The sequence below is a fragment of the Falco naumanni genome, chromosome 3, assembly GCF_017639655.2.
Source record: "Falco naumanni isolate bFalNau1 chromosome 3, bFalNau1.pat, whole genome shotgun sequence".
Classification (NCBI taxonomy): Eukaryota; Metazoa; Chordata; class Aves; order Falconiformes; family Falconidae; genus Falco; species Falco naumanni.
This window is the reverse complement of record NC_054056.1, coordinates 33,949,158-33,973,051: the sequence shown is the minus strand read 5'-3', so window position 1 is coordinate 33,973,051 and position 23,894 is coordinate 33,949,158. Positions and strand designations below refer to the sequence as shown.

The window sequence follows — 23,894 nt, the reverse complement described above, 5'->3', positions numbered from 1 at the left end:
TTTGTTACAATCCTTAGTACTCGGTTCCAAAACTTTCCTTCTAATACCCAGTGGGTTGGCTGTTTTTCAGCCTGAAGTTACAGTAGCCAAAGTTGAGGTTTTAAAACTTTTCCTGATCTTAACACATTTCCTCTCCCCACTTCTCAACCATACTAAGCTAATGGGTAGCTCTGAGACTGTCCTCCACTTTTTCTGTAGAATACGTCCCAATTCTTGCCACTTTGGCACTGGTGGTATTTCAGCAGTTTGGTCCATCCAGTCGACATTGCCAGTGCTATTACCAGCTTGATCCTCTGCCACTAGAATGGCTTTTCTTTTCTTACCTGTACACAAAGGCTCTTCACAAAATACCACTGCCTGATGGTTTCCAATTCTGTCATTCACAACAGCAACTGCAGGCAGTCATGGCCTTCGTCGAGTCTTACCTCTGTTCATCCATGTGCAAGCTTCCAGTGCTGTGTATTGTGGCGCTGATTGTGCTCCAGTCACATGCACTTCCATTTCTCAGCCAAACCCTGCTCTGCTGTTCTTGCCCAGGCAAGAGAGCAGCTCCCAGTCAAAATCTCTACAGGATTTACTGTGTCCTCTCCAATGCTTACTTGCTTCACGATGCATACAAGCAGCTGCCATCTAAGATTTGCAGGGCATGTGGGGTCCTGACTATAGGTGGTGACAATATAAATTGACTCACTGCATTTGCACTTTTTCTTTCTAATTTTTGTCTTCCTCTGATCGGACTTGCTTATCATTCAGCTGTTACATCTAGACTCACTAAGCTCGGTGAAGGACATGATCTCAGATTTTTCTGTTGCAGAACTGTGTTGCACTGTGGTTTGCTGGTAGGCATGAATGCAAAATAAATCAGTGCATCTAATGGACTGTGTTTGTGTGATACTCTTATTGGCGTATTTTAACATAAAGCAAATGAGCAGTGATTGAGTTAAAGGAGCATTATATAGCACTTGGGAACACTCCTCTTTATGCAAACATGAAGAGAATCCCTCCAGTTAAAATAAATTGTGGGGTTCTTTTGTCTGAGGGTTATGTTGGTGGGTTTTTTTTAAGTTCATAGCAAAACTCAAGATATTAATTAAACATTTCATAGGAGCTGTCCCTGCCATGATCTGCATTCCCAGAGCCCTTCCACAGTGAGCTCTGATTATATAAGGCACATCAGAAACAAATCATGTAACAACTCTTGATCCAACAGATGTGTTTTCTCCCCTCTTTGAACTTTCTCATCCCCTCTGTTGTAAATTTACATGTTTATTGCAAGTCTCCTCATAAATTATCTTCTTGATTACTAAAAGAATCTGTGTTTTTGTGATATTATCTGTCTTGATATCTGTTAATAACCCAGTTTCTCTTCATTTGGTGAGAGCACTTAGTAACATTTAAGATCTGGCCAGCCTTTGGCGTATTTCCATTCAGTTTGTTTAATTTTTCATAAACATTTTAGTATTTCTATTATCCCTTTAGACTGATGTGGAAACTTTAAACTTAATATTTGTGTTTCCATTATCACACTTAACTTTTACAAGCAAAGAGCCCAAATGAAGCCACTGATAAAAACTTAAACTGATACGAAGTGTCCGTGTACTGTTTGGGCTATGCACGAAGTAGCATTCCTGTGATCTTAAGTCTAGTGGCTGAGTTTTGTATCTATTAATCACTTTAAACAAGCTTTACAGGTAATGCAAAATTGTCAACACTCTTATAAAAGGCCAAAAAGACTGGGGAATAAAAACACCTGAGCAACTGAAATGGTTATCTGATTGTCATTCCTTCATAGCAGAACTCACCTTTACATTGGAACATTCCCTTTGAATCTAAAACGATTACAGCTAAATGAAAACTGAGAATTTTGAGTTTCAAAATACCAAAATTAAATAATCCATTAAGTTCTCTAAATAAGTTTTTTCTGTTTTCACACAAATTAACCGCAAGCACCGTTTTCACTTTAATTGAATGACAATGTTTAATAAATCTCATGATACTGTTACCAATTTGACTAGTTTGACATCTCACTGATTTTGCTTTTACAATAATTTCAGTTAGATGAGGGCAGTTTATGTTGTGATGAACCAAAATACTTGAGAGTTCTTTTCATGTCTCCTGGAGCCAGGGGGTGGTAGGATTGGATCTAAGGTATCATCACCTAAAAAGAAAAAAAAACCCACAACAGTATATGCGCAGTAAAACTCTTCTCCTTATTGCCACTTTACGACAACATATTCCCAACACCAGCATCCAAGCTCCCCATATTTATTCCCCTCCCTGTTGTTCTCCAGCCTGACTTTCAGCCACCACCTTTTCAATTACTGTTGCTGCCTTGAACTCCTGAAGCTCCACATGGGGCACCAAAAAGGTGGGTTGGCCAGCAGCTAGCCTCAGCTGCTTGCTCACCCCCTCCTCAGCAGGGCAGGGGGACAGAGCAGGATGAGCAAATTCAGCTGTTGAGAGGAAGGCAGGGAAGATCACTTACCAGTTGCCAACATGGGCAAAGCAGACTTGACTGGAGGAAAATCAATTTATTACCAATTTAAATGTATTTGGGTTGTGAGAAGCAAGACAAACATTTAAAAAAAAAGCTTCTCTGTCAACTTTTACCCGTTCCCAGCAGCCCCCCGGCTCCCGGCCCCTCTGCCCCCGCGGGCCGTGCCGGGCCGGGCCGTGCTGTGTGTCAGCCCGTGTCAGCCCCTCAGCCCCGCTGCCGCCTCCTGCCCCGTCTCCCTGCGCCAGCGCGGGCCCTGCCCCGGGCTGCGTCCCTTCAGGGACCCGCTGCTCCCGCCGGGGCTCGCCAGGGCCGCAGCTCCTGCAGGACAGAGCCCCCAGCTGCGGCCTGGGGCCCTCCCCGGGCTGCGGGCTGGGGCTCTGCCCCGGCGGGGGCTCGCCAGGGCTGCAGGGGAGCCCTGCTCCGGGCCTGCGGCACCTCCTGCCCTCCTCCTGCTGCGGCCTGGGGCTGCCGCTGCTGCCGCTGCCCCCTGGGCTGCCTCCTCCTCGGCCTGGGCCGCCCGTGGCCCTTGCGGAAACCCGTGTCCCCGCTCCCCGGCGCCCCCGGCTTGGGTGAGGGGCTCAGCTGTGCCCTGCGGGGGGGGCGCTGGGGCCGGACCGGGGCACCCCGGCCTCCCCTCACAGAGGCTGTGCTGCAGCTCCTGCTGCCAGTGCCTGGGCACGGGCATGCCGATACGATCATGCATATCCCGATTTCTAACTGGATATAGAATTCGGCAAAACGTTGTGGGTTTCAACTTGTGAAAAACAACATATGCTTTTACTGCGATGCTGTTAGTAACAAATTTTGACTTTAGACCTCCAAGGGTACTAATTAATGTTTCGTATTTTATTTGGGATATAAGCTGTAAACAAGTGAGCACCAACTTGGGAAATGCTGCCTGAAGTGAGCAGTGTGTATCCAGCAAGCATGTAGGTGTCTATAAGATACGCTTTGAACTGCCATTTCAACAGTAGTTACATGTGGATGAATTTTCCTTGAATTTTCTCCAGTGAAAGGGGAGGCATCTCTAATACTGTGTAATAGTAGTTTTTCATTTCTGGTTGCCTCTTTTTTTTTTTTCCTACACATACACTTGCTTACTTCCCATTTCCCCTCTCCATATCTGGCTTCCCACTTGACATGTATCTCCAGCAGCCAAAATGGGAATGTTGTCCATGAGGGCGGTTAATACATACATCAGATGGTGGCTTAAGAGCAGTGCTGTGTGCTCCTTCCTTCTCCCCAGGGCTGAGTGTGCACTGCCCACCTCTCCTACCCCCATCAACCCAGAGGACGAGGGCCCAGTTCCATTCAGTGCATGACAGTGCATTGTTCTGGTACTAATGAGAACAATATATGTATCAGTCATGCCTCGTGGAAATTGCCCAAGGACAGTGAAAAGGAAGGTGATCAGATATAACAGGAGTTTAGCTATGTTGAACCCATGCATGCTGCTTGTTTTTCCAACCAATCTGGAAACAAACAAACATTTAACTTGTGTTAGAGTCTGCTTTTCTTTGTCTGCCCATCTCGTTTCCTCTCAGTTTTCCAGCCATCTTCAATTCCTTTCACCTTTGTCACACTCTACTTGTTAACTACATCATACTACTTCTCAACTAATTACGTAATACCACTTCTAGTCACGATCTCCTTACCTCACAAAATGTGTAGAATGAGTTTACTGTGAAGATGGAATCAGGATTTTATTGTGAAAGAGATCTTTTACTATCATTCTTGCTTTGTATTTTGCACTGACAGGAAGCTGTTCAGTAAGTCAGTCGTGCAGACTTGCAGGAACAGAACAGGGTTCTCATTGTTAAGGAAATTTAATACTGCACTGGAAAGATAGATTCTATCTTTATCTCTCTCAGATCCTTTTTGATAGGTAGTAATTGACTTAAGCATACACTAGCAGTTGCCATGTCTGGTATTTCTCACTTTCTTAAGAGGTTGGGGCTACATTTGCAGGAGAGAGAACCTGATCTGCAGCTGAGGTCAGTACTTTAAATATGAAGCGTTCTGGCCCTCCCAAGTGTTACAAAATCATTCACTGACATTTCTGAAGTCCCCAAATACGATACTGATGTGCTCCTCCCCCCCAAAAAAAACCTGGAGGAAATTAAAATTCCATCTTTAGAATACAGTTTTAGTAGTATGCAGTTAATATGCAATGGAGCTACATATTTAAGAGCAAGACTTTTGAATAGCTGCTTACTAATTGTGCATCCATTATCTTGATTTAAAAACATGGAATGATGAAGTTAACTGTGCAGTTTAATAAAGCTCTTTTAATACGGAAGTTTGTATCACATTCTAAACCTTTAAAAACAACAGACTGCAAGTATGTTTCGCCAGTAAGACCTGTGATTCGTCAGCAACATCTAAACCATTAAATCCGCTGCCAAATGTAGGAGCAGTGTTGGAATGACTAGCAGTAGCAGCATAGCTTGATGTAAACTACAACACAGGGTGCTTTCACAAATAATGGGTGACAGCTGATGTAGGTATCAAATGGAATTTAAGGTTCTTTTGAGTGTTGTTCACAACCCTAGGGAGGTCTGCATAGCAGCGGGCAGGACTCTTCTACCTGTTTCTCCAATCTTGATGTCTTTTGCTCAGTTCCATCCAGTGTGAAGCCTCTAGTGCCCATTACAGTCTCCTTTTTGGGCACCTAGCCTCCAGTCTTCTATTGCCAGGCTGCCACCTTCATGCCTTTGACCTCATACTTGTCACTCCACCCTACTTCTAAGGATCTCTGCCTTTTGTTTCCGTCCCCCAAAGGTATCATTTACCCTAAACTATTACAATACCTTTATCTCCCACCTCATGCTTCTTGTATAATCTTGCTGTTCCTCATTCGGCCTCCAGTTTCAAGTGCTTGCTGTAGTGACTTTGCCGAGCTGCTCTAGGTCATCTTCCAAATCACAACTTCCTGTTTGCCACCTTTCCTGCATCATCTTTTTCAACAGCCCCTGTCGGACAGATCAAAACAGAGTTAGGTTGATGAGCCAAATAATGATGTTCTACCTTCAGACAGCAAAAGAATTGTAAGGAAATACTGTAGTTTGCCATGTTGAGCATGGCGTCTGGGAATTGGGCACATCTTGGTGTGCACAAAGGTGAGACTGTAGTTTACTTGTATGATGTCTGGAAGTTTCAGAAATTTTAACATGGGCTAAAAACAAACTAGAATTTACACGATGTTCTATAAACAGAAAATGGTGACATATACTAGAAGTGTGGCTATCCAGTTTTCTCTCAGGTCACTTTGTCAGTACTAAATGATTTAGAGAGTGAAGCCCATTTTAATTGCCTACCTCCTATCCTTACCTGCATACTTCAATCTTTTGTAAATTGTTGGTGTTTTAGTAAAGGATTAGTAACTTTTCCATCATCCCTCCCCACAGGTATATCAGGTGTCTCATCAAAGCCAATAGGGGACAAAAACCCCTTGAATATGTACATCCAAGCTTTTATACACCATACCATTATCAAAGAAAAGACTGTCAAGGATTTGAAATAGTTCACAAAAAGCTAATTTCATCTCTGGATGCTAAGTGTTACTGTTGTATATTCTCAACCAAATGTGAAATCAATATGATAAGTTACCTGCGTTAATGATTTATGTTAGTTGTCTTACTTGGAAGTCCAAGTTGGCTGCAATTGTTTTATTTATATGTTAGCACTTAGCACATCTTGGAGATAAAAGCATTTCTTACTAGAGAGATGAGATACTGTCATACCTTCTGCAGGTGATTTATTAGAGTTATTTGTTAAGAGTAAAAAACTTTTATATTCCGTATACATTGTTTTCTCAGATAAGAGTTTGCCAAAAGGTCTTTATCACTGGTTAGAAGGAGTTGTGTTGATATGCTGCTCTTAATATATGTATAGAGCAGTCTTTTGAATCAGCATAAGTTTCCCTGAGAGATTGTGATGATTATTGTTTTAGGGATGTACGTATTGCACGTTGAGAGAGGTTATTTGGAAACTTGAAAAAGTTTTAATCCTGTTTTCCTCTTGTTTACACAGAAGGTGAAAGAGCTTTACCATCAATACCAAAGTAAGTTTTATGTTTTCTTACATATTTAAAAATGCTTTGAAAAATAGTTTTGCTTAAGTGACACTTTAGGACTTTTTATATGTGCTTGATTTTTATTTTTGCTTTTGGATTCTAGGACAAATAGCAGGTGGTGATTTGGGACCAAGGGGCATAAATGACTGACAGCAGTATTAAACTATAAGGATACCAGAAATAAAACCTGAGGAAAAAAAGTGCATAATGCATCCATCATATTTGACAGTAACAAAAGAAGGATGTTTTGGAAAAGACTTGACTGGGATTCAGGCTATTTGTTTTGAGTCCATGAATAAATTTAAGTATAGGCGTGATGCTAAACAGTTTTTGAATTGTGGTTTCAGTCTGTGCTCTTGTTTTTCTTATTTGTCCCTTTTTCTGCTATGTGAAATACAGAAAATACTTTTTTTTCTCCTTATATCATGAATCTGTTGTGTCACCTTTTGTTAATAAAATTTCCGTAATGGGGCCAGTCTAAGTTGGGATCTCTAGGTTCAGTGTAATAAAGAATACCATTTACGTGGCAAATAATTTTAAATCTTTTTTTTTTTTTTTTAAAATACAGTAATGTAAAAATATTCTTCTTTGATAGTAATTGTGGATTTGTAAAATTGCTAATCTATATTGGGCAAACAGATATGCTTTTTTTTTCCCCTCTGGCTGGTTTTATGGTGATACTGTATCAAAGGTATGCTGAGACGTTCTGTCTGCATCTAATAATTCTTATAAAGTATTCTAAGATATATCTGCATTTTTCTTCTTTCCAAGCTTTAAGGTAAATAAGAAAAGATTTCTCATTAACTATGTTTGAACTAAGAATACATCTTACGTTGCTGGGAGTTGGTTGGGAGTCCATAATGCAGTGGTAGGCAAGCCTGTTAATTCTGCCTGCTGATTCTCTACACTCCTGGTGTCAGTAGCTACATCGCCATCCTGTTGGACAGTTTGTGATGGTTCTCTCCCCTTTCCACAGACAGTTCATTATTGCAGCCTCCTGAACTTCAGTTTACCAAGCCACTTTTTTAATTTTGCTTGTTTGTAACCTGACTGCTTCCTCAATAGCCACATTCAGAGCCATTTTAAAGTCACTTATCATCAGATTGTTCTCTTTGAACCTTATCAGGCAGTATCACCAGTATCCCAGTAGTGGGAGATAACTGTTGAAAGTCCAAATGAATATCAGCAGTTTATAGTGCCTTATCTATTCCTTTTTCTTCTGGGACACAGGGACTGTGCCTACTTTGACCCAGGCACCTCATTCTGTTTTTTCCCTTGATTCCTGGAAAGAGTCCAGAGTTGGTGTTACTACTTTTTTAACTATGGGGTGTAGTATGGAACACAATTTGTTCCTGAAACTGCAAGAAACCAGCCACTTGGATACTGCTGCTTGCTCTTCCTATGCAGGGTCCTGCTGCAGCCCTTGGTAGCCAGGTAGCTTTCTCATGGTGCAGAAGGAGAGGAGTTAAAATGCAGGGAGGAAAAGCAAATTAGAGGCAAGGCTGGAAGCAGTAAAATTGGTAAACTTAGCGTGCATTCATATGGAAGAGGAAATTTGTTTTTACTTAAATAGATACAACTGAGAAATGCAAAATAACTTTCTAATTACATAAAGTGTATCCTTTTTTTATTTGTAGGGATTTCTAATAAAGTTTGAAGGAAAAGCCTCTCCCTATTTTGGGGGCAGTTTGCCAAACCTGAATTTGTATGCTTGAGTCTGCTTAAACAAGGGCACCACATACACTTTTAGTCTTAGCAGCAGAGGAATGAACTCTCTTCAAATACATGAAACTACTAGCCAACAGCATCTTACATCTGGAAAGATTTGCCCTTGCCAGATGAAATTCCAGATTCATGAAAGCATGAAGTGCAGTTCTCTCTTACCATTGAAATTGTGTTGATATATGTATGTGAAAAAATTTAGAAGAATTCATTGAAATTTCTGATTTTAGTGAACATTTATACCTAACTACGTTTAAATGTAATTGTTTTTCTTCATGTACTTGACATGTATATTAATTTGAAATTGTTGCACAGGATAAGTCATCTTACACACAAAAACTCAATTCGTATTTTATTTCCAATAGATAACACAGAAAGCAGAAGCACCATCAGAATTCCATACATTGACAAACATGCACGGCTTAATCTTAAAAGTTTGTAAAACTTAGGTTTTGGTTTTTCTTTTAAATGTGCTCCGTTGTGGTGAATCAATATGCTAATTAAAATGGTAACGCATTCTCTCCACTCTTACTCCCTCAGATGGGTTTGAAATGGTAGATTCCTTTCTGACTTTTCTCCCCCTCAAAATCTGTCACTGTGGGAAATGGATTGGCCCTGCTAATTACAGTAGGTGCCCTGTTAGGATGAATTCCCAGTGTATGTGACTCTGAAGAATGTACAGCATTCAGCGATTCCAACCTCTGTTTTACAGGCTGGCCAACAATGAGAAGCAAGGAGTAAGGTCACACACAGTCTCTGTGTCAGGTAAGGCTCATAAAAAAAAAAAAAGCAAGTTTATTTGTAAAGCTAGCAGATGTTTAGACAGATTTTTCACTCGCAGTTAGCTCACTTCTTGCTACGTGGCTATTGACTTTCCCAAGAGCATAGCTGTGCTGCCTTTGTAGTTCAGTTTCTAAAGAGAAACTTTTTGCAGCTGTCCTACGTAGTGTCGCTTGTGAGCGCAGCCATATCTGTGCAGTAACGCAGGGCCAGAATACTTCAAAGCAAGGCTGCTTGTCCATATTTTCACTTAGCTTTGTAATGAAGTAGAACATCGTGGGCTAGAAAGGAAATTACCTGAGTGTGTGTTAATTATGAAGGAGCAGCTTTGAAAAGTGAAAATAGGCAATTAAGTATTAATCATTGCTGTTCAGAAAGAAAAAACTTAATAGTTATTTTTTTGTAGGTGCTGTTTAGATCAAAGCAGTTAATTTTTGCTTTTGAAAATCACAAGTTAATTGAAGGATGAGCATGTGAGGTAATACATGTTGTTTCTATAGCTTATAGGCTTTTAAGATTTCTGTTAGTTACTGTGGGGTTTTTTAAGCTTTTGTACTTGAGAGAAAACTTTTTTCTTTTACAGAATCTTAAAACAAATACTTTTAAGGGATTAATTCAGTGTCTTAGTAGAAAATACATTTCTGAATCCTTACACATAGTATTTATTAAGGAGATTTTCAATGCAGAAGTGTATTAATATTATGATATGTTCCTGTAGATTTCTAGTATTTGGCCACGAGCTTCAGGAACCAGTACTGTGACCCAGTGGAGTGTCCACCCCGACTTATAGGGAGGCTACAACCCCACTTTAATAAGTATGTGAGCACTTAGTGGCACATATTCAAAAAAACCAACATATTTCATAGAAGAAGGAAAGATACGTAGATGTTTGATTGATTTCCTACTTTCCAGATTCCTTTCCCCATCCGTAACCTTTTTTTTAAAAGATGTTTGAGATTCACGCCTCGATATAGGAAGCCCAAGTAAACAGACCTTGTGCAAGAGAATAGATGCGAGGATCTGGAATTAAAATGTGTATCAAGCTGCAGAGGTGTAATAGAGCTTCATCAGTTACTGTTACCGCTCAGAGTCAAATAGCAGCTCTTCTTCCTTCAGTACCTATCAAGCAAGCATGGTAGATAAGGTAGATAAGCATGAAGCATGGTCAGCATGTTTTCTTTTGATTACCTGTGTGGCTCATTTTGGCTGCTAGAAAAAGTTGAAATTTCTTAAGGGATTAGTGCTGTGCTTTTCAGTCACTCCACTCACATAAAACCGGCTAATCTTTGGGACAAAAAAGTCGTATTCCCCTGCCACCTCAAATTTTCACCCTTTCAATTTTTCTAAGAATGCTGATATACTTCTGCTATTAAAAGCAATAATAAATGCTTACTTCATGATCCTTTATTGCTGTCACTTTGACTTTGCAAATTGAGGTATCTTTTGCTTGATGTGTTACATCTGAAGTACTCTTGTGTCTCGGAGCACAAACCTGCTGCTTCTCTACTCTTTTGAAGGAGTGTTTTGATATTAATGTAGGGAAGTTAGTTGTAAGACCACATTACTCTGGCATTGAGGGCATCACGTAAAGGTGAATGATGGGCAAACGAGAGCTTTGTTGTCGCACCACAGAAGAAACAGAAGTAGCAGCGCTGGAGATGAGCTGGTTGTTTTAAGTGAATGTCAAGGAAGCTGTAAGGCACAAAGCTGGCGTCTGATGCCATAAGCAAAACAATAAAATTAAACCAGAAATGTCCTTCTCTTTCTAATACCAAAATCATAACCAATTAGGATTTTTCTTGTATCATAGTAAGGTTTTATATCTTTCCACAGTTAAATCATTTTGCTTGATCCTTGCTTTTTATACCATGTTACAAACCACTGGAAACACTGACAAAATAATGGAATGATTTGAGCCATTTCATTTATTATTCAGTCTCAAGGGTACACAGAACACAGACATACTGGTTTTGTTGCTGGGGGGTTTTGCCCCAAAATTATTTGAAATGCATTGAGTGTGGCATGGTTGTCAGTATATTAGATATAAACCACAGACAGATTGTTAAGATGATATTGCATTATAAGGGTTTTTCCTCAGGAGGTGCTTTCCATAAGAATCTCTATGAGTACCCAGAGGAATCAACTTGTTATAAATGAAGTAATACTTCATGTAAATGTGAAGAAGTGTCACTACTGTTGTCACATGTAACTGATCCAACAGTACGGAGCAACGAAGACAACAGATGTACATAATGTTCAGTTAACCCAAGAGTTACAGGTCAGCAAAGTCTGACAGCTGACAGCATCCAGTGCAAAGCCAGCTGTGGGTGATGCTATCTTGGTTTTCAGAATAAGAGCTTTTCTCTGGTGACATTTAAATGACTTAGAGCTAAGGGCTTCAAATAAGATGAGCTTTTATAACTTACTGACAGCTGTAGCATCCTTCATGCCTTTAATAGTTTAAATCATAAATTAAGTCTGCTCTTTGTTTGCAGTGAGATTGCTCCCATTTGTTTAGACCTTTCCTGATCCTAAAGCTAAATAGTAAAAATCTGAGACGGGCATTTGGCAGGAAAATGTAAGTGGTCAGACATATTTATGGTACTAACATCCTTAGTTCTAAAGGAAGGTTTCACAGTGAGTTCCCCACCACAATTTGGGAAAACTAGCAATAGCCGAAAACCAGTGTAGAACACGATTTGGTGGGCTAAAAGTTCAGTTTGTCTGAAGTTTTATAGGTTTAAAAACAAACCTGTTAATGAAAGACACCTTGTCTTTCTTTTTGAAATATTTATTAACATACCTTGAAATATTTCTGGTCTAGAGAAATGAAAACTTGTTCTTTCCAAGTGTTTCAATATTCCAAAGCATACAAAGATAGAAGATTTTTAAATACTTTTTCTTTTTTGCTCTAAATAAAGGCCTTTTCAAACTAGTGAAGGGTGAAGTTGGTTTCAGGAATCCAAAGCAGCAGATTGCTGGACCTGGGAGCCAAGAAGTGTTCTCTTACGGCTGTGTGTCACTGAATCAGGTTTCACCACACACCTCTTACTGCATGCTTCTGTTTCTGTTTCTTCGGGTATTATTTGTCTGCCTTGCTTCTTCAAATGATATGTTCCTTGCAGTGGGCACTGTCTTTCACTGGGTGCAATTAAGATGCCTGCAAGATTTCCCTTGGTTTTTAAAGCATAGTAATAATTTTATCCCTCAAATTTTACATTTGTGTGTGTATAGGATTATAAATAAATGTAAGAAGCCCAATTAAATGAGTTGGATTTTAGATTTCTTTGGTATACATCTGATGTTTTTGGTTTAAGTTACTGTGAATCAGCAGAGGCAATGAGTGTTTTAACTGGTAGATAGTTCCAACTTTTATCTCCTTCTCACTCTAATTCTGTCTTTACATTAAAAAAGAATTCTTTGTATTTAGCCAAGAGTGTGCACTCAGGAAACAGTAAGGCTGAACTATTTGTTCTGTGCAAATAGTATATCAAATTTGTAAGGAGCAGCTTACCAGTTTACTGTTATTTTATTGCCTAGATTTCCTGCTGTTTTGCTTGGAGTCACCTTATTAAAATGTTCTACTCTAGTCTACAGGAACTTATTTTGGCCAGCAGTTTGTTTTGAAATAGCAGACATTAGCCTTAGTAAGGTGATGCATATATTTCCTGATACATGTATTTCCAAAAATAATTGACTGAGTCAATTATATATTATAAAAAGTTCTTCATAAAATTAAGTCAATAAAGCCATAGTTTGCTTGCTCCCTTTTTCCATAAATTCTGACACAGAGTTCTTTGGTTTCTTCTGCCCCATCGTCACTCACATAACTATGACTAGGAAGAATAAATATGCTTTTGCATCTTTTGGCTAATTGCTGTGTCTCCTTTGCACCAGAGAACACTGTGGATGTAAATTTTTTTAATTGTAGCTCAAGTGTTACTTGACATGCAGTGCTACAGAGTATGACATTTCAGGCCCACTTCTTTCAGTGAGTATTGAACAGCAGAGTATTGAACAAGTCTTGGCAGTGTTAGGTTCCTGGCAGCGTTAGGTTTACAGTTGGATTCGATGATCTTAAGGGTCTTTTCCAACTTAAATGACTCTGTGATTCTCAGCAGTCACTCTTGGCATTTGGATATTCAGGTACTGCTGAATATAATAACATTTTTGTGGGGAGGGAGCTGTAACAGGAAAGATGACAGTGAGGAAGAAGATGAGCCATTCTGCAGGAGCCAGCAAAAGGGATGTGTCTGAAGGGGCACAGGGTTGGTCCTGGTTCAAAATGGGTGCTGGTTTTGCAGCTTTAGTCAGTGCTTATTTGGTGAAGGAAATTGGAAGTTGTTTAAAAATGTGATCACTTATTTCAGATGTTAAAGCAGGCTGTTCAAGTCATCTAAGTAACAAACCCCAGGGCACATACCTTTAATAGGGAAATAGGTATCTTAAAGAGAAATTTGTTTGTCGTCTTGTTCCTTAGCTGGTGCAGCTGCTGTGACTAACAGGTAGCCTTTTAAAGTCAAATTGAGTGTAACTGCTAAGTGTATGGTAATATGAGGGCATAAGTTTCTAATTAATGCTGGTGTGCCATTGCCTCTCTGTAGAGGAAAAAAAGAAACCGGTTTGTTTAGAGGGACTCTGTAAGAAATTACTACTACATCCCGTGGTTTACATATAGCTGGTATCATGCCCTGCAAAGGAAAAATCCCATCTCTTGGAGCAAGCTTCCTTATAGGAACTGAAGGATTTTAGCATCCTTAAAAGGGGGCTTCTCAGCAAGTTTCCAGGTTCTGCCTTAGAGTCACAGATTTATAGTATAATATCATGACACCTAAATTCACATACTGTGGTTAACTCCTGATCCATGGCAGTGATGTGGCATGAGAGTTCTTCTCTCAGGTGAAACTTAGGAGCAGATCCTGTTTGAAGTCGTTGTCAATTTAGTCGTACCAATTATCTGAAAGTTCAATTTGAATTTAAAAATTTCTCCTTTTGAAGGAGATAAGCATTATTTGAGATTTTAGCATGCAGAAAAAATTGATATGGTATAACTTGTCTGTGAGAGGCTTCCAGTAGGTTACCTAGAGCAAATTGAAATACAGTAGGAGCCAAATGTCAAAGCACAACAAACAGGAGAAAAAATCAATAAATCTATTCACCTGATTTCAGTATTATAACACTTTAAAGTTTCTTAAAGAAGGATATATCAACATATGGAAAGACCTGAACATACACAAGCTAATCACAAGCAAAGCTGTGAGCAGGCATGGAAAGACAAATACAATTTTAGTGAATCATTTCTGCTTGCAGAGCACAGTGCATGCTCTGTTTCATGATTTCTTGTGCTCAGAATGAAGGTCTGCCCTGTGCCTAACTCTGAAAGAGTTTCTTGTGTAGGACTTGTATTTCCTAGTTCCATTTGAATTAGTTGGTAGGGGTAAAAGGTGTTCTTTTCTTGAGTTTGTAAAGTTGTGGGGTTTTTTTTGTGGCCATTTTCTCAAGTCGCTCCAAAGACACAATACTGAAACGTTCAAGTGATTTTTTTAAGGTGAAAAATTGTATTCTGAGTGCTTATGGCTGTGTCTGCTGGGTCAGTTATGTCATGCTCTAAATTAGCTTGTTTCTTGTGGGGAAAAAAACCCCAACTTGACAGTCTTGGCATAAATTACATAGTTATACATTCACATTATTAAGTAATTAGCTGAGAGGATAGGTTTAAAATAGACATTAGGAAGAAATTCTTTACTGTGAGGGTGGTGAGGCACTGGCACAGGTTGCCCAGAGAAGCTGTGGATGCCCCATCCCTGGAGATCTTCAAGGCCAGGCTGGATGGGGCTTTGAGCAACCTGGGCTAGTGGAAGGTGTCCCCGCCTGTGGCAGGGGGTTGGAACTATAGATTATTTTTAAGGTCCCTTCCAACCCAAACCATTCTGTGATTTTATGAATATAAAGGCTTTGCACAGCTGTAGCTCTGCCACATGGTCACAGGACTGGGAGACATTCAAGTATAAGGTTTACTGCAGATTAATTTTACAAACCTTGAGCAAGTCATTAGGCTCCAAGTTCATGGAATTACTTGCTTCTTAACTTAGCCAGCTATTCCACTGATTAATAAGATAATATAGTTAAAAATAAAGCATTATCTTTTTGTATTTTAGACTGACTAAAATGCTTCCTTTTGTACATTAAAATACTAGAATGAACTGTGGTGACAGTCTAAACAGCTTTTCTCCATATCAGTGCTTATGTTATGCGTTGATTTCATCAGTCTGTGTTGTTGGTTGAAGAGTTCTTAACCTCCTACACTCCTTTGTGATCCATTCATTTGATTTGAGCAGCACTTTCGCCTTGGTAGTAGTAACACTGTAGTATGACTGAAGAAATGTTCCATGCAGTATTAGGCTTGGGGGTTTGTTTATGTATTAACATACTTGATGTGACAGCTGCACAGTGCTCATTTTATTTCAAAACCTTGAAAACAAATAGATTTATTCCTTCTACAGATTTTTTTCCCCAGGGTTTTTTTTCAAACTGGTTCAGGAATGTATATCTAGAAGAGTGGGACGTTATCAGTTTCAGCCTTTTTTTTTTTTTTTTTTTTTTAAACTTATGTTAGCTGTTTACCTAAATAAACCTTATTTTGTAGCTAGACTTGAAGATATGGTAGGTTTGAGACAAAGCAGTCTTCCATTTTGTCTGGGAGAACAGTTGAACAAACTTTAGATGGTAAATCATAAAGGCAAAGTTTGAAATGCAGAAGACACATCAGGACGTGTACATGATGAATTAACAACGCCTTTGTCATTTCAATGTGCTCTTCAATGAAATAGGTTAGTCAGGTTTCAGTCAGCTTTTGCTACACATGTATCAATGCAAGAGTGAACAGCGTTTCAGCATTTCAGGCTTAAATTAGCTTTGTAGCCTGAGCAGACAGGTCAGAAGGTGAAATCTCTCTTCTTTTAGATAGCTTGCATTGCTTCCAGTGACTCTACCTCTCCTTCTGTTTCAGTATGGAGTATTGGATTCCTTTAGTCTCATTTCAGTACCTTTTCAGTAGTGTCTTAAAATAGCTGTAGTATTTGTTTCTTTTCTTTCTTACTATGTCTGAAGCTTTTCATGAATGTTACCTCAGGTTTGTGTTAGGATGATAATGCTGAAAACTGTGCTATGGGATGTTGGGAAGATAAGTCCCTAGGATTGCAGTACTGTGGTATACACAGAAATACTAATACACTCATTCAATAATTTTGCCCAGTCCTTGCACCTCTTTTAGTTCTTAGCATTGAATCTGATTAATGTTCTGTTACTTCCAATGACACGTACATTTTCACAATTGAGAGATGACATCTGTTTGTTTAATCACCCCAGCAGTTTTTAGAATGGTAGTTTTTGTTGTTTAGGATATAATGATAAAACTCACCCAGTTGTTTTAACTTTGGATTAAAATTGCCATCTTAGCAAAGAATGGGTTGTATATGATAGTCTGTTACCCATTAGATTTGTGTGCGTGAAATTCAACATGCAGCCTCCAGATTGGATGGTGATTAAACATACTTAGTACACCTCTTAAAAAATTCTGCACATTATCCCTCAAAATCTGGCCGCTAAAAACTGCACAACTGTGTATAAGATGGTGCTTTTGTGTAAGTATAGCTCCTTAGGTTTCCAGAATCTATGAAAAACATGAAATTATTTTTACTAAAAGGTGTTTCTCCTTTTCTGCCCTTCCTGTACTCTTGCCACCACTGACTAGTATGCTGTTCCAGTATGTTGCTTCTGTGGTACTGTGCTTCTCCTCTAACACCTGTACCTCCAGCCTGTGTAACTCACGGTGGCTGGACCTCACCTTTTGAGTTTTGACTGTGAAGGACTGTCAGCCACAAGATGTGGGGTTTTAGTTAATGGACTTTTTAAACCACCTCTCAAATTTCCTGAGATAGAGGAGAGAGAGAAAAGAGGCCCGCAGAGAGAGGAGCGAACAGGTAACAAGAGAAATAAAAGGAGCAGCTATCTTCAGGTTCTTAGTGTTGTCTTGTTGTCCTTCTTTCTCACCTTGTGAAATCAGTTTTGGCTTCTTTGTATTTTCTCCTACTCAGAAATCATTTTCTTCAGTAAGCGCTTTGCTGGTTAAATGCAGTAGGGTGACTAGGGAAGGGGACGCTGAGGATAGCACCATGGGGCATTTGTCCGGAGATCCTTGGAAAGCTAGAAGATTAATTGGCAAGACCAGCTCTGCACTGGCTATAAAACTCCAGTGGCAGATTTCAGATCATAAAATATGTCAGTTTTGTATTTCAGTGGACAGAGAAACTGTCTTTTTCCTTGTTCTATGTAACCCTGCTATGTGAAATACTTGTTTTGTGTTAAGTTTTTTTAAGGGTCCAGAAAGTCAATACATCCATGTTGTAAGTCTGATGACTGCCACTTAAATCAGAATTTAGGTATAGCACGGTCTAGTAGGACTTAGATGGGGAGGTTGCAAGAGCAGGTTATGCTTCTGGGATGGACAGTGCTCTCTGCGTTGCCAAAGGATGGTATATATAGTTGGTAAAAGCTGACTTTTTAATAGACTCTAGTCTCACTTTTAAAAATTGAACTGAGAATAACTTTGCTGGAGAAAGGAATTTGAAGGAAAATACCAATTATGCTTTAGAGTTTCAACAACATTGGTATATCCATTTGCGTATACAGAATTGTAATGTAAACCTTTACTTTTATGTTCATTCATTGTAGATGTTCTCTCCAGTCTCTTTTCTTTTATTTCCAAATAATTTGTTTCTGTTTTTCTCTTTCCTTTTCTTGCCTCTTTGTAAAGGAGTCAGTCACTGTCAGCATAAAGTAAAGAAAGCTAGACGCTTTCTCCCTTTCGTCTTCTGTTCCCATGAGTCGCCGCCTAAGGGTACTGCACTGCTCTTTGTATAGGCTGCCTTATTAACCCAAAAGCTGAATATACTAACTCAGTTACTGTTTTTAAACTACTTTAGTCCCAGATAAACAGAGTTCCAAGAATAATTTCGTTACATTTCTGCTAGCCCTTTCCTCCTATTGAATTGGATTTTCACAGTGTCACAAGCTTGCTGGTCCCCATTTTTATGTGGGACTTGTTTTTAAGCATCTTACTAATAAAAACATATGAATGATTTCATTTGTATAGCTACTCAGCCCCTGTCTACCATGGTTTTTTTGTTAACATATTATGACTTCATTCTTGGACCCCTGATACAGCATGCTTATGAATGAAATAGAATAGCAACAATAAGCATCAGCTGAGATCACTTTGAATTAAATATTGAATACAGCGATGCTTTTGGCTGCTTACTGACTGGTTCAGCACTTGGTCTGGACCAGTTTGGCTTTGTTAGGGGTAAGAAGAATTGGAGTAATAAGTGCATTACTTTTATAACATCAATGCACATTTTCCTTTTATTTATAAATCATGTCTAAAGTGCATCGGCTTGTGCTGTGGGTATTGGTGTGCAATAGGGCCGCTACAGTACGTGCAGAATACAGTGCTCATTTGAACATCTTCCTAGTAGAGTTGCTCCGTTTGCCACTTGTTTAAATTTCAGCTTTGTATAACTGGGATATACTCTGTATAATTAATACTTAGATGGTTCCATTTCTTACTGATGTCTTCATGACAGCACAGGAGTGCATTTCCTTTGAAAGGGTCACACCAACTCTATGTTATCCAAAGTCATAAGCGTATGTGCAAAGTGAAATTGAACTGACTCATCTGGCTGCAGGGTATCTATTTTGTAGTTAAGTATTGAATAAAACCAGAAAATGGCGTTTCTTAATAATGCATTAAAATAACTAGTTCCACTCCCAAATTTAATTTTTGTTTACATTTGTGTTTGAAAGTCATTAACTCTGTTTCATCATATAAGCTTCTTAGATTGTATCTTTGTCCCTTGGGTTTTAGGTGAGAAGTCTTAAATTCTGCTTTTTTTCTGGTTTCTCTTGAGTCAGGTATATAAGATAACTACAGTCTGAATACTTTTGGATTACTCATGAATTTAATAGTATATTTTCCCCTCCCCCTTCTCTGTCCCTTCTCTCTCCCCCTCTGTTTTTCTCTCTCCTTGCATGCCACCTGGATCTGCAGATGAAATTAGTGGGGACGGTAATATGTTTTCTAGTCTGTGTATTAACTAACGTGCAATATGCAACTCTTATATCCATATACCACTTAATGCACATTTCAGTAATAAATTTTATACAGCTTTTAGTATTAAAAAGCAGTCTGCTTTGGACATTAGCCAATAAATACTACACTTTAGAGGCTGTGCAACTAACACTCATGCTGAACTGGAATTGAAAAATGAAAAACTATTTCAGACATACAGGGATGGGGTATTGCATGTGTTTGCAATGAGACTTCGGGCATGATGCAAAGGTTTATTAGGTTTGCAAGAGTGTCCATTCAGTTTGATTGAAATGGTTATATCACAGAATTTTTTTGGTCAGTGAGTGGGATTGATGGATGTAACCTGTGAGAAATTACTCTACTAAGTAATGCTTTATAGGCATGGTAGCATCAAAGTGCTTTGTAGTCCACCCACTACTGCTCCTTGCATAAAAAGAAGCTGTACAAGACAATGTAGATTAAATACATGAAATAACCAGGCTTTAGCTACTCAAACTACTAATTTTAGATACAGATTTTAATGTTTTTCTTCAAAATTTTTAAACCTACTTTGAAATATTTAACTTCTCCAGACTTCGTAAGTGGATTTTTTTCCTCGAAAATACTGTCTTGCTATCCTCCGAAAACAAGTTGGGGTTTGGTTTTATTTTTTTTTAAAGAGATTTTTAGCAATTTCTCTAAAGGATTCCATCTGATGTTGAAAAAAAATACACTATGAGTAGTAGCAGTTCATGGCTTTTATTCTTACAAGTAGGAGGTACTGAAACAGCATAAAAAGCAGTATAATGTCTTGTGGCCTTCCGTTCAGTAAAATGTAAAGGGGGTGTCTAGCTTTTCATCTCATTTCTCTCCTTCAAATATAAATCAAAGATAATAGTACCCCAATTTTCTCTCTTTTCTTAAACATGAAAAACTCAAAGGACATTTGTACTGTCCTAAATTCAGAAGTTGTATTTCAGATACAAACCCTCTACATCTTTTTATTAATGCTTGCCTTCTTTTATAAATTATGGGTGCTGATAAATGGGAAAAAAAATCATGAAAAGGGAAATTTTGAACAGGTGATTAACATCATGGATTAGCTATTACGGATGTAATATTCTTGGATGTGTTTTCCTACTGTTTAATAAATGCATTCAGATTTAGTAAAGCTCAAATTGGCTCAGTCACCTGTACCACCAACAGTTTTCTTTTGGAAAAGTGACCTATTTGTTTTTCCATCTAGAAGAATCTGGGGTTGACCCAACAGGTGAAAAGGTTCATTGCTGGTTTTAAAATGTGTGAGAGAGCAGCAGTAATGAGCCCCATTTTTAAATCTTAGTTTTTCCAGACTTGTCAAGGGCCTCAGAGATAGACCGTCTCCTGGAATTGCTGCTTTGTTGTGAGTGTTTAGCTCTTGAGACATATTCTTCCTTGTAAAGCAGCCTGGAGAGCCTTGTCTAGCTGAGTTTTGCTTTAGACTCCACATAGGTTCTGAACTCTCTCTTAGCATACATAGTTGCTTTTAGCAGACTTGGTAATAGTCTCACAGTATGTGACTCTATAGTCATGATGTAAGGACTGCTCGTGAGAGAGGTCAGTTATCTTTGTTGCAGAATGCTTGGAGCAAGTCAGTGTTAATGCCTTCATTGAATTTTCCTCTAATTCCCAGAAACAATACCAGGCATGTATAGGAATTATTTTCTGAATTCTTATTATATATTCCTGTCCAGAGTGTTAAATGTGTAACAAGAAGTACTTCTTTAGCTAAGTGCATACATGTAATGTATTTGAATTGGCTACTGAAGACCCTTTTGGTTTCAGGACCGTTTAGGGCGATGTATCAAAACCATGTAAAGTGCTCTGCAGTGTTCTGATAATACTTTTATTATGAATTAACTTCATTAATTTAAAATAGAAAGATGAACAAGCCCAGCCGTTTATCACATTTCATAAGCACTGTTCAGTAATCTAGTGTGACAGGTGTTTTGTTTTTTTAAAGACCAGTTGTAGTTTCCTAACTTGTAAAATTCTTCTCACATATGTTTATAATAATGTCTCATTCAGTCCGTTTTTTTTACATAGTTTAAGAATTCTGGTATCCTCAAGTACTAGCTTGTAACAATAATTGATACATACTACACTTAAAAGTTAAAAAACATGTTACCACAATATTACAAGGAAGCAAAGTGATTTATCCCCATTACGTTGGTATCACACTAATGATTTCCTTTAAATGGATGCTTACTTCTTAGATCAAACCAGGGCTTATTTTCTACAAAAAACGTTAGTTTACAATGTAGGGAGGAAAAAACATACCAAGAAAGAGATTAGTCCTCTGGAGTACGCTGCCTGTTTAGAATTTTGCACTGTCTTCGTAATTCATTGAATTTTCATTGAGTGACTCTGTTTTGCTGTGTCCTAAATAGAAATTGCCTAGCAAAAATTTAAATGGTATAGAATTTCCTGATTCTGTTTTTACAAGACACAATATATTCCTACAGGAGTTTGAAAGAAAAATAGCTTTAACTTATTTAAATAATACAAAGTTAGGATCGTAAAACTATGTTTACTCATTGAAGTGTGTTGAACTTCAAAGGTTATAGGCAACTTGTAGTTGCCTAATCGTTGAATAATCAGTCTGTCTGAAAAGCAAACCTCTTGTTACACTATGTATGTGTGTATTTATGAGCCTTGCTCTGGTTTTCAGAGTTGGCTTTAGTTGGTTGAACTGAAGGCTGCTGCCAGAAGGGATCCTCATCCCATCCTTCTTTCCACTCTCACTGTGGCTTTGTCCCATTCACTATTCAGAAGCCATACCTCTAGAAATGGTGCCAGGGAGGCGTAGGGATATACTTATGCTCCAGGGCAGATGGGGAAAAAGGGGAGTAAATCATGCCTTTCAGAGGCCCAATGTGTGATCACCTGAAACGAACCATGAAAACTGCATACTGGATTTGAAATTGTTCAATTTTGAGAACTTCTCTATGCATTCAAAATTGGTGAGTAGAATTTAACAGCCTTGAGGTGAAAAATTGTCTCACTGTTGCAGACTGGTTTTGTAACCCCTGGAGGGATTTATCTGACCATTAGGAAATTGCCTACACACACTAGAAGTTCTTTAGAGCAAGAGAAGGACCTTCTGATATGACTTGACACTATTTAAATCATTTTGAGAACAGATAAGATGTAGAAGTCCTAAGTTTTAAACAGAAGAAGACATACACTGTCATTTTTCTGATTTTTTTTCTCGAACTGCTTGTTTTCAAACGCTGTCTATGAGATGTTGATTCTTGACAGCAAAGCTGGTGGTGAATATCCACTAAACAAGGAAAATTGAGGCTAATGCAGGAAAAATGGATGTAAGGCAAGAGTGTGGTTTAAAAGACCTTTATGCTGTAGAAGACTATGGAAAATAACTCACCTTGCCACACTGATAGTAGAGGTAGATGCTGCCCTGGAACGTCTTTACTGTCTGTTCTGCCTGTTTGACAAAAAACTAGGAAACTATTATCCACACTTTATTGAAGGTGAAGCAGTTTAATCTGTTAATAATGTTTTCTCCTTACTGCAATGGAATTTGCTGTTAAAAAGATTTTTCGTTTTAAGTCAACAGTTTAGATGGGTTTCAATTATGGAACTTGAACTTTTTTGAATACAAATGAGTCTTCCTTTTTTTCCTTGTTGAATGCATCTATGTGATGTAGTATAATTGGCACTGAGGTCATTATCATACCATAAATTATGCATGAGCAAGTTTTATTCATGCTGTTGTAAATACGTCCCAGTAATGTTGAAGTTGGGGGTTGTCACATATCAGCCTTGATAAATTTGAGATATTGTTCTGGAGAATTATTTTCATCTGCTTTTCCCGAAACTCTTAAATTCCTCCCTTTACAGAGACAGATGACTATGCAGAGATTATAGATGAAGAAGATACTTACACAATGCCGTCAAGTAAGTATGGTAGTTAACTTGGGAACTTTTCTATCTGAAAACTTCTTTGGTTTAGCAGGGACTAAGTCTTATATTTCAGCCTTAAGTAATATGTGTGCAAAGAAAATACATGTTGTGTTTTGAAAACTCATAGATTCAGTGTTTTTCAAGTTAAGGTTTTGAAGGAAATAAAACCAATTTCTGTTTTGCTGCTGTCAGTGACTTCACAGTGAAATTCCTTTTACAGCTCTAAATGTAGATTATTTTTTTTTGTCATACTGAACACAGTGCTTAAAGAAAGAATGCATAAGATTTCTCTGATAGAGCAAACAATTTGAAAAGCTTCTGTGTATTGCTATCTTAATGGTATCTCACCTTTGCTCTGTGACAAACTGGCTGCTGTCGAATTCCGTGATAGAGGAGTCAACTGTACCACATGCAATTTTGTTAAAGATGAAAGACTTCTGAAACAAAAATAAAAATTCAAAGTTCTTCTGAGTCTTCATCTTTGAAGTCATAAAAAAAAGATTCTTTAGCCACCACAAGGATTTTGTCTTATGGCATTTTTAATATATATTCTAAATCTTAAACAGTCCAGGTTAACTAATTTAACATGAAAATGTAGTATTCTGATTTTAAAAGTTGTGTCTGTGAAATTACAGTTGCATTTTGGCAACTACGGATTTCTCTAGAAGTAGACAATCCATTGATGCATAGACCTGCCAAAATGTTGAGTTTGGTTGGTGTAAGAGGAG

At 38.4% G+C, this 23,894-nt stretch overlaps 1 protein-coding gene across 17 annotated transcripts in view; it reads left to right on the top strand.

Moving 5' to 3' along the window:
• PTK2 (protein tyrosine kinase 2) overlaps positions 1-23,894 on the top strand; it is a 224,032-nt gene that overhangs the window by 146,357 nt on the left and 53,781 nt on the right. For 10 of the 17 annotated variants that reach the window (XM_040588398.1, XM_040588393.1, XM_040588395.1 and 7 more), the window contains 5 exons: positions 6,530-6,560; positions 9,007-9,059; positions 17,890-17,973; positions 19,183-19,200; positions 23,104-23,160. In XM_040588398.1, the coding sequence (XP_040444332.1) occupies positions 6,530-6,560; positions 9,007-9,059; positions 17,890-17,973; positions 19,183-19,200; positions 23,104-23,160 (243 nt within the window). The remainder of the gene's footprint in view (positions 1-6,529; positions 6,561-9,006; positions 9,060-17,889; positions 17,974-19,182; positions 19,201-23,103; positions 23,161-23,894) is intronic. The other 7 variants (XM_040588386.1, XM_040588390.1, XM_040588389.1 and 4 more) reach the window with 2 other exon arrangements.